Source organism: Anabas testudineus, chromosome 21 (assembly GCF_900324465.2).
Source record: "Anabas testudineus chromosome 21, fAnaTes1.2, whole genome shotgun sequence".
NCBI lineage: Eukaryota > Metazoa > Chordata > Actinopteri > Anabantiformes > Anabantidae > Anabas > Anabas testudineus.
In genome coordinates this window covers 7323203-7333192 of record NC_046629.1, presented here as the reverse complement: position 1 = coordinate 7333192, position 9990 = coordinate 7323203, and the positions used below count along the sequence as shown (strand labels likewise).

At 39.9% G+C, this 9990-nt stretch overlaps 1 protein-coding gene across 5 annotated transcripts; it reads left to right on the top strand.

Moving 5' to 3' along the window:
- The first annotated feature begins 273 nt into the window (after positions 1 to 273).
- LOC113172866 (solute carrier family 22 member 4-like) lies at positions 274 to 9338 on the top strand. 5 transcript variants are annotated; one of them, XM_026375900.1, is made up of 11 exons: positions 274 to 315; positions 584 to 849; positions 969 to 1145; positions 4967 to 5070; positions 5238 to 5392; positions 5553 to 5724; positions 5816 to 6115; positions 6359 to 6573; positions 7114 to 7296; positions 7561 to 7696; positions 8421 to 9336. In XM_026375900.1, exons 2-11 carry the CDS (start codon positions 601 to 603, stop codon positions 8512 to 8514), a joined length of 1785 nt encoding a protein of 594 aa, XP_026231685.1. In that variant the 5' UTR covers positions 274 to 315; positions 584 to 600; the 3' UTR covers positions 8515 to 9336. The 5 variants fall into 5 exon arrangements, with proteins under 5 accessions (XP_026231685.1, XP_026231689.1, XP_026231688.1 ...); XM_026375904.1 differs by lacking the exon at positions 274 to 315 and having other exon boundaries at positions 322 to 849; positions 5816 to 5942; positions 6021 to 6115; positions 7642 to 7696; positions 8421 to 9323; XM_026375903.2 differs by lacking the exon at positions 274 to 315 and having other exon boundaries at positions 322 to 849; positions 5816 to 5942; positions 6021 to 6115; positions 8421 to 9321.
- The last annotated feature ends 652 nt before the right edge of the window (positions 9339 to 9990 follow it).

Below are 9990 nucleotides of genomic sequence, written 5' to 3'. Positions count from 1 at the left end.
AATGTTCTGAATTCTAAATGCACAATACAACATGCAAATGTTATATTAATAATAGGAAATAGAAATGAATAATGGTTTCAAATATGAAACAATCTCACATTTTATTTTTCTCACATTTTATTTTAAATTTGTTTTTATCCAGCAGTGTCACCAGGATGTTTCTTCATTTAGTAACCGTTTTGTTCCAATAATTTACCTCTGAGATTAAGTGTGCTTCTGTTAGTATTTGCAATAAAAACATGGACTTTTGAGATGAGGTGGATGATAGGGGAAGGAGGAGAGGTGGAGTTCTTTTGTCTTGTCTGGATAAAGCAGGTGAGAAGTCACAGAGAGATCCTGCAGACGTAGGTTGATGCTGCTGTAACAGCAGTGCTATTTGTATCCAGGGAGAGAAAGTATTTGAGCTCAGAGTAGTTAGAGTATCTAAGAACTGTCTCTTAAAGTGAATCTATATTGATTGACACTTTTACACCTACAACCACCTGATAATAGCTGTGGTATATTTAAATATACTATTTTATGTAGTTTTAAAATATTTGCAGTCAAACTAATTAGATATAAATTTTTTATTTTTTTAAATTAGAGTATCAGCTGATTAAAATGCAGGACTACGAGGAGTTGGTGTCGTTCCTTGGGACCTGGGGCCGATTCCAGAGGCGAGTTTTCCTCCTTCTCTGTCTTATGGCCATCCCAGGTGGATACTACCTCCAGTCCGTCTTCTTCCTGCTGGCTAGTCCCCCCCATCACTGCCACATCCCTGCCGACAGGAATATGAGCCAGGACTGGATCCAGGCCAGCATCCCAGAACAGTTCGGAACCAGTGGGGACCTAAATTCAAATTCAACTCAAGTCAGTGATGATTTACTGTAGCCAAGCTGTGATCCTCCTGCAGATTACTGTAGAACGAGGTTCCCAGGCTGTCACTGAAGTGTAGTTTGTACATAATAAAGTTGATATTTCCTCTTCAGCAGGTGGGGGTGCTGTCTGAGAGGAGCAGTTGCAGCCGGTATGACCTGGACCAGGTTCAGAACCTGTCTGCACTGGGATTAAGTCCAGAATTCGTCCTCTCTGAACTGAAGCAAGAGGACTGTAAGGATGGATGGACCTACAGTACTGAGTACTACGAATCTACTGTAGTCACTGAGGTACTGAACTACTGCTGATACTACTGTTACTACTGCACCTACTGAAAGTACTAATACTTACAGTGCCTATAAAAAGTATTCACCCTCTCGGATGTTTTATATACATTTGCATTTAGTCATTTAGCAGACGCTTTTAACCATAACGACTTACAAGTTAGGAACAAGGCAAGCAAACAAAATCTAAGTCAAGAAGAAACAACATTAAAGCAGAGTGCTATCAAAAAAGTGTTTCTGTTTCAAGAGATGTGAGAACGAAAGGGTAGAAAAGTTTTGTGCAAAGGAAGATGCGGAAGAGTTCTGTTTTCAGCAGTGTTTTAAAGGTTGCTAGTGAGGTGGCTGAGCGTGCAGAGATCAATCCACCTCGTGGGATCACTGAGCTGAACAGTTTTCCTTGGTGTCGAGTGTGTGGTGCTGGTACCACCAGACGACGTTCCCTGGTTGAGTGGAAGGGAGGGGAATGGTTGAACTGAGATAAGATGGAGCTGTGGAGTTAACCACTCTGTAGGCAAGAGACAAAGCCTTGAACTTGATCCTTGCAGCCACAGGAAGCCAATGCAAAGATCTGAAGAGCGGTGTGACATGAGACCTTTTTGGTTGAATATCCTTTTATTGATATTATAAATCAACCATGGGCAATAAAATCACAAAAATACGTCATTAATGTCAAAGGGAAAACAGGTTTCTACAAAATAATGTCAATTAAGAAAAATATATAAGATGAAATCAGTGTTTGCATTAATATTAACCCCCTTCAGGTCAGTATTTAGTGTGCAATGTGCAGTGTTTGGTGTGTGCCGAACATAGCGTCTAGTCTGATAGACAAAAAGCACTATTTTGGTCTCATCAGACCGAAGAACCCTCTTCCACTGGACCATGGAGTCTTTCACATGCCTGTTGGAGAACTCGTGAAAGTCGTGATTTAATGAGTTGTATGTACAGTCTCTCCTATCCCAGCTTGTAGCTCCCTCAGACTAGTCATCAGTGTGTTAGTGGCCTCTCTCACTAGTTTCCTTGCACGATCATTCAGATGGGGGCCGGCCTGTTCTAGGCAGATTTAGACATGTGCCATATTCCCTCCATTCCCTCCATTTATCGATGGTGGATTTCACTGAACTCCGGAGGATGTTGGACATTTTTTTGTATCCATCCACTGACTTATGCTTTTCAATTACATGTTCTATGAGTTGCTGGGAGTGTTCTTTTGTCTTCATGGGGTAATGATAGCCAGGAGTACTGATTAACCAGTGACTGGACCTTCCAGACACAAGTTTCTTTATACTGCAATCACTTGAGATGCATTCACTGCACTCAGGTGATCCCTAGGTTCTGCTGGAATTGTGGGACTACTAGCACCAAATATGCATATATTAATGCAAACACTGATTTCACCTTACATATCTTTATTTAATTGACATTACTTTGTAGAAGCCTGTAGAAAGTCGCCAACTTTTATTGACCATGATTGATTTATAATTTCAATAAAAGGATGAAACATCTGAGGGGCTGAATACTTTTTATAGGCACTGTATAAGTACTTTTACTCCTTATGTCTATTGTATGTTAGTATTGTGAAGGATCTAGTCTGTGACCAATCATTGACTGGGCTGGGCTGTCACCTGTCTGTTAAACATTTGTTTTTCGTTGCTCATTTTTCACTTAATTAATAACTAAAATAAAACAAATTATGGAATATCTAAGGAGGAAAGAGTTAAATCATTTGTGCTTTGCTTTTAGCTACAGTATCATATAATTCTTCTATATTATGAAAATGGCACCATCTCTATATCTTTGTGGGAGTCAGCACATTTGTTAACAGGGGGACTATACTTGCAGCTACAACCACACTCTCCATTGAACATTATGACATTTTCACACCTGCACATTTTGCGTGGAAGAAGATGAGGGTCCTCTTAACAGAGTCCAGCAGGCTTGTTTGCTGTTGGTTAGGCTGTTTCAACTCCAGCTTGTTGAGTAAGGATCCAGTCTGTTCAGAACTGGTCCTGTTTATAAATGTACTAGGACATCGTGAGCTTTCTCAGTGACCACCAATCATTAACGAGAGACTGGAAAAGACTGGATTGGACCTGCATCATAATGTCACCTGCCAGTGTGTTGTAATGTTGCAACTTCTCGATTTGTAAAGTAAAGCCAGTGAGAATAAATTAAAACACATTGTGGGATAAATCCAGGAATACATAAGGGCATGACCATCTTTTCAAACATGCAGATAACTGCAAAATACATTTCGATGAATTTAAATGGTGAAGGAGTGTGATGCATTTTCATGTTTGTATGTCAGACTCTGATCTATCTGTGCCCAGACTTATCTGACTGAAGGCTCGTGTTATGTCTTGTGTATTTAAGGTTGCATTCCTGTGAGTGCTGTATATTCCAATGTCTGTGCCTGCTGTATTACTGCAGTATATACAGTGGCAAGAAAAAGTCACGACAATAGAAAAACACAGTCTGCTTAAAATAATACTACACAAACATTATATGTTTTCATGTTTTTATTGAACATAACATGTAAACATTCATAGTCCAGGGTGAAAAAAGGATGTGAACCCCTAGCCTAGTGACTTCTCCAAGAGATAATTGGAGCCAGGAGTGAGCCAACCTTGAGTCCAAGCTGTCCTGCCCTTTAAAAACACACACGTCTGTTTTGGATTTACTGGTTTCAAGAAGCACTGCCTGATGTGAACCATGCCTCACAGAAAAGAGCTCTCAGAAGACCTACGATCAAGAATTGTCGACCTGCATGAAGCTGGAAAGGGTTACAAAAGTATCTCCAAAAGCCTTGATGTTCATGTGTCCACGGTAAGACAGACTGTCTACAGAGGGAGACAGTTCAGCACTGTTGCTACTCTCCCTAGGCGTGGTCGTCCTGTAAAGATGACTGCAAGAGCACAGCACAGAATGCTGAATGAGGTAAAGAAGAATCCTAGAGTGTCAGCTAAAGACTTACAGAAATCTCTGGCACATGCTAACATTTTTTTTGATACATCTACAATAAGGAAAACATCAAACAAGAATGGAGTACATGGGAGGACACCACGGCGGAAGCCATTGCTGTCCAAAAAAAAATATTGCAGCACGTTTGAAGTTTGCAAAAGAGCACCTGGATGTTCCACAGCACTACTGGCAAAATTTTCTGTGGACAGATGAAACCAAAATTGAGTTGTTTGGAAAAAACACACAACACTATGTGTGGAGAAAAAAAGGCACAGCACACAAACCTCACCAATCAAAACCTCATCCCCACTGTAAAACATGGCGGAGGGAGCATCATGGTTTGGGGCTGCTTTGCTGCCTCAGGGTCTGGACGGATTGTTGTCATTGATGGAAAAATGAATTCCAGAGTCCAACCCAATTCAAATGCTGTGGCATGACCTTAAGAGAGCCATTCACACCAGACAACCCAAGAATATTTCTACACTGAAACTGTTTTGTGAAGAGGAGTGGTCCAAAATTACTCCAGATCATTGTACAGATCTGATCTGCAACTACAGGAAATGTTTGGTTGAGGTTATTGCTGCCAAAGAAGGGTCAGTTATTAAGTCCGAAGGTTCACATACTTTTTCCACCCTACACAGTGAATGTTTACATGTTCTCTTCAATAAAAACATGAAAACATATAATGTTTGTGTAGTATTATTTTAAGCAGACTGTGTTCTTCTATTGTTATGAGTTAGGTAAAGATCGGAGCACATTTTATGACCAATTAATGCAGAAAACCATGAAATTCTAAAAGGTTCACAAAGTTATTTTGCCACTGTATTGTTGCATATGCTCGTAATTCCAATGTGTCCATCATATTCTAGTTTAACCTGGTGTGCAGTGAAGAGTGGAAAAAACCTCTGAGTTCTCTTGCCTACTTCCTGGGAGCACTGTGCGGAAGCTTCATCTCTGGACAGATCTCTGACCGGTACCTTTCAGTTTCAGTTTAAACTGGTTTTTGTCATCAGCTGCGATCTGATCCTTTACAAAGCTTTCAAGGGCAAACTGTCTGTTGTTTGTTTGGATGACTGTGGTCTTGTTCATTTCCATCATGTTGTTGTTGCTGTTGACCATTCTGTTGCATTTGTATTTTAGATTTGGCAGGAAGCCGGTTGTGTTTGGCGCCATCACCATGCTTAGCATCTCCAGCATCGCTCTGGCTTTTGCTCCATCCTGGCCCGTTTTCACTTTACTTTACTTCTTAATAGGCATGGGTCAGAACTCCTCCCTCATCGTTTTGTTTGTTCTAGGTTTGTGTATTTATTTTTTTTGTCCACTGTGACCTCTGACCTTTATCCACATATGCACTGGTTTCACAATCTATTGCCATTGTTTTCTTGTTGATGTCTATGGAGGGCTGGAGGGCAGATTCTAATATTATATACTTGTATACTTGTGTTACCTCCACAGGTTCAGAGATCCAGATTGGTTCGACCCGGATTCTGTTCTCTAGCCTGTGCTTGCCTTGTACGTGGGTGACTGGCATGATGCTGCTGCCTGGCAGCGCCTACCTGGTCAGGAACTGGAGACACCTGTCACTGATGATGGCTGTGCCTGGCCTGGCCTGTATCCCCTTGTGGTGGTAAGACAACCTTAATACACATTTGTCAGAAACATTTCTTCTAATTATATTATGGAGAATACATTTTTGTGTTTGTTGGTCTGTCAACAAGGCAGATTCCAGAATCTCCTCGCTGGTTGATATCCCGTGGCCGCTTGAGGGAGGCAGAACTCCTTCTAAGTTCAGCAGCTTTGGAGAACAAGGTGGAACCTCCACATGGCTTCTTCCTATCAGACAATGTGAGGAACTCTAACCTCAGTCTTTTTTCACTCACTCAAAAACACAGCTCCTTAACTAAAGTTTCTGTCTCTCCACAGTGTGAAAAAGCAGAAAGCAAGAAGTCCCTCGGCTTTCTGGACCTGCTGAGGACCTCTAACATTCGACATACCTCATTTATACTGTGGTTCGTCTGGTAAGTTCAAGCACTTTCTACTGGTATTCAGGACGTTTTCCTCAAGTTCTTCCTTGTTTGCTTGGATTTTAATGACTTCATGACCTTTCGTCACCACCTTCAGGACAAAACATGTATTTTTAGCTGCACTACTACTAACTTGAACTTGAACAACTTAAGAAAGGCCAAATCAGCATTCATTACATTATGTCCGTAGGACAATAACAAATGGCAAGACTTATTTTGTCTTCTTCTTATTTGCAGGTTTTCTTTGAGTTTAAGCTATTATGGATTGGCATTCAACATGTCCAGTCTCTCCGGCAGCCCTTTCCTGAACTACTTTTTGGTTGCAGCTATCGAGCTCCCAGCATATTCTGTAAACTGGTTGGTGGTATCCAGGTGTCCCCGTCGATATTCTTATATTGGCTTTACCCTGATGGGGGCAGTAGCGCTGCTCCTCATTCAGATCACATTGCACAGTAAGTAAGACCAATAGGAGGTAACACTCTAAAAATCTCTTTTTAGAAATTTTCATATTCTGAAAATGACAAATTTGTATTGGGTGTCATCTGCATGTAATGATAAGGTATACATACAAATCTCTTTATTATACTTTATTGAACCCCTTGGGGAAAATCGTTCTGGACAGCTGCCAGACTGAGTCAGCGCTCCTACAGGGTTTTGGTGTCTTGTCCAAGGACACCTCAGCTAGTAGCCAGCAGGAACCAGGAATTGAACCACTCACCCAGGGGTTCATAGGCGACTGCTCTACCACCTGAGCAACTGCCGCCAATTATTATGAGTAAGAGGATGTAAAACCTATAACAGGGGTAGCCAATCCTGTCCTGACCTTTTTCTAACCATCCCTGCACTTACAGCTTCCGCTCAACTCACCTGATCCAGGTAATCAGCAGCAGGTAAAACAGGGATAGTTGGAAAACGTGCCTAAACTTCAGGGGAGAAGTTTAATGAACTTTGTCTCCTTCATCACTGGCTTACAGTTCTCCACCTTTCTGCAGGTCCACCAGCTCTCAGCTTGTCCCTGGTGCTGCTGGGTAAATTTGGCATTATGATTGGCATTGGGGTGTCATTCGTGCACACTGGAGAGCTCTCTCCTACAGTCATCAGGAACACAGCAATGTCATCCTGTGCCACATTCTCCAGAGCTGGGTGCTGTGTTTCCCCTTATCTGATGCAGCTGGGTAAGAACTTTCACTTAAGGTTACGTACAGGTTCATATTTCAGATCTGTCTCCCTGTCCATCTACAATAATTTCTGAGAATGCTAATAAATAATTACTCCCTGAAAAATTAGTCAATTGTCAATATCTTATAGACAAATCTCTAGAAAATCTAAACAAAACAAAAAATGTTATTAATTTATATAAATTTACCATTTAATGCCCTAAAAGCCAAGTGTTTAATTTTTGAACACACCACTCTCAGCTGACTTAATCTGTTCTGCAGCTGTGTTTCACGAGTCCCTGCCATTGATCTTTGCTGGTTCTCTGTCGCTGCTCAGTATTGCTCTCTACATCCTCTTGCCAGAGACCTTCAGGAAACCTTATCCTGACACCATCCAGGAGATGGGACAAATACAGTGGTCAGTCAAATTACACTGCTAAATGTACTGTTATGTGCTGCGTCTTTGGTCCTGTTCAGTGCTGAGAGCTTCAAGTGCTGTTTTACTTCAGTTAATACTAAGTCTAGACCTCTAAAGGTGTGAAGTTCATGTTTTTGATTTCTGGGTACTGTGCAGGATATACTAACTCACCAGCAGAGTTAAGGCTGGTGAGGCTGCAATGCTTAATAATCCTAAAAATCCTCTCAATCATTAATTTTTGAGCTGCAGGCTGCATAGAGCTTATAACGCACAAAATAAACATGTCACTTCTTAACAGTGATAAACAAAGCTCTAACAGCAGGTAGTTAATTCATGTCAAAATGCAAAACAGTTGCTAACAAAGCAGCAAACAAACTGCAACTATAAACTGTAATACTTTTCTTTTCTGGTACTCATTACATTTATTTAAAAGGTCATGTGAACCCCTGCTCTTGTACTGAACTGAACATAACGCCAACAGACTGAATGTAATAGTCACCTGAGGACAATCTGAATCAGCGTTAGTGCATGTTTGAATGAAGTCTATGAATCTGACTGTGGATCTTTGAACTTAACAGAACAGAGCTATTCAGATACATGTTTAAGAACATCTTAGAGCTGAGTTTTATTATTCAAAAAGAATAGAACGAGATATGTACAATGCACAAATACTGTAGTTTCAATGCAGTGTGAATGACCACACCTCTCCTTATGTGGCTTCCAGTTTCAGGTGTCCGTGGGCCTCTATGTCTTGTCTGAAAGATGATGAGATACCAATTCAACACCAGATCATGGGACTCGAGACTGTCTGTGCATAAACCTATAAGACTACATACTGTCACACATACAAATGGAAGCCACAGAAAACAATAAGACTTTATTAGTTTATTATTTTTTATTTGTGGTTTTCTGACAAATCACAGGGCTTTAACATGGGAGACAGCTGTTTATTTACCATTTCAAACTGTTATTGGAGTTTATTTTACCATGACCATTGTTCTATAATTTAAAATTAAATGTTGCTGATGATGGTTTGAAACATTGGTGTATTCATGACTGTATGAATGAGTGAATGATAAATGTGAATTTATTGTAAATGTGAAAGTTTACATAGATGTGGCTCTAAATCCAGTTAACACATAGTAAAGACGTATCTTTTTACATATTGATTTAAATCACAACAGTTCTGTTATAGTCCTTCTATTCTCTTCGTCTCTAGTACATAATACACCAGGCTGCTTTTTAAGTCTTTTATTATAATTCAGATATCAGTTTCTGCAGTTTCTGTGGGTTCGTGAACGCCCCAGTGGTCTAAATTACACGGGGCGTGGCCTGTCTGCCTTTGGACCCGCCCCGGAAACACGGCTTCGACTTCATGAAGCTGCACAAGGTTTTACCGGAAGAGGAGAATAAGGCCTTCAAAATAGAATCATAACTTTTTTTTTAATGTTTGTTTGTTTTCTACACAAAAATACGTAACAGCAGGTGTTTACAGACATATTTGGGGTAAATACCAACTCCTGTCTAGTAAGAATAAAACTTTTCTGTATAACTCTTCCTGAGCAGATTTATTCTAATGTACTTGATGAAAGATATTAACACATGGATTATTGTAATTATTTTAAAGCCTCTTCTTGTAGAGCAGCCTTGATTTAAACTATAGTCTCCAAAAGGGTATACAGTATATTTTTGCATTTTTGTAGTTATTACAAGGTGAATATCACGTCACACATAATGTATGATGTGTATGTAAATATGTGCAGGGTGAATATAATTTATAAACATACATAATGTCTGGAGTGTGGGACAAATAGCATAGTAAATATGAGCCCAATATTTAATCATCATTAGAATGACCAACTGAAAAAACACCCACATAGTATCACAAAAGTCTTTAATACTGGCCAAACTCAATGACCTTCATCCATTATGAGTCTATACAGAGATCAACATCTGTTATGAATAAATTGATTTGGAAAAAAAAACTTGAGAAAAGATGAAACACAACATAATCACATTGAAGAGGCCTTTTCTGACTGACTAAACCCTGAAGACATTTGTCATGAAACGCAGAGACACTAACAAATGTTTACATTTGTGAAGTTTGTACTCAAAATGTTTAAGAAAAAACAACTAATTAATTTATGTAAATCAGCGAACTAATTACTGACATAATAATTTAAACTCTAGTTAGTTTATGGGCATGTATTGTGGGAGTAAACTGTGGGCAAACAACTTTTCATTTTTATTAAATCCAGCCTTGTCGCCACACGGGCTTTTATTTTGAATGCCGC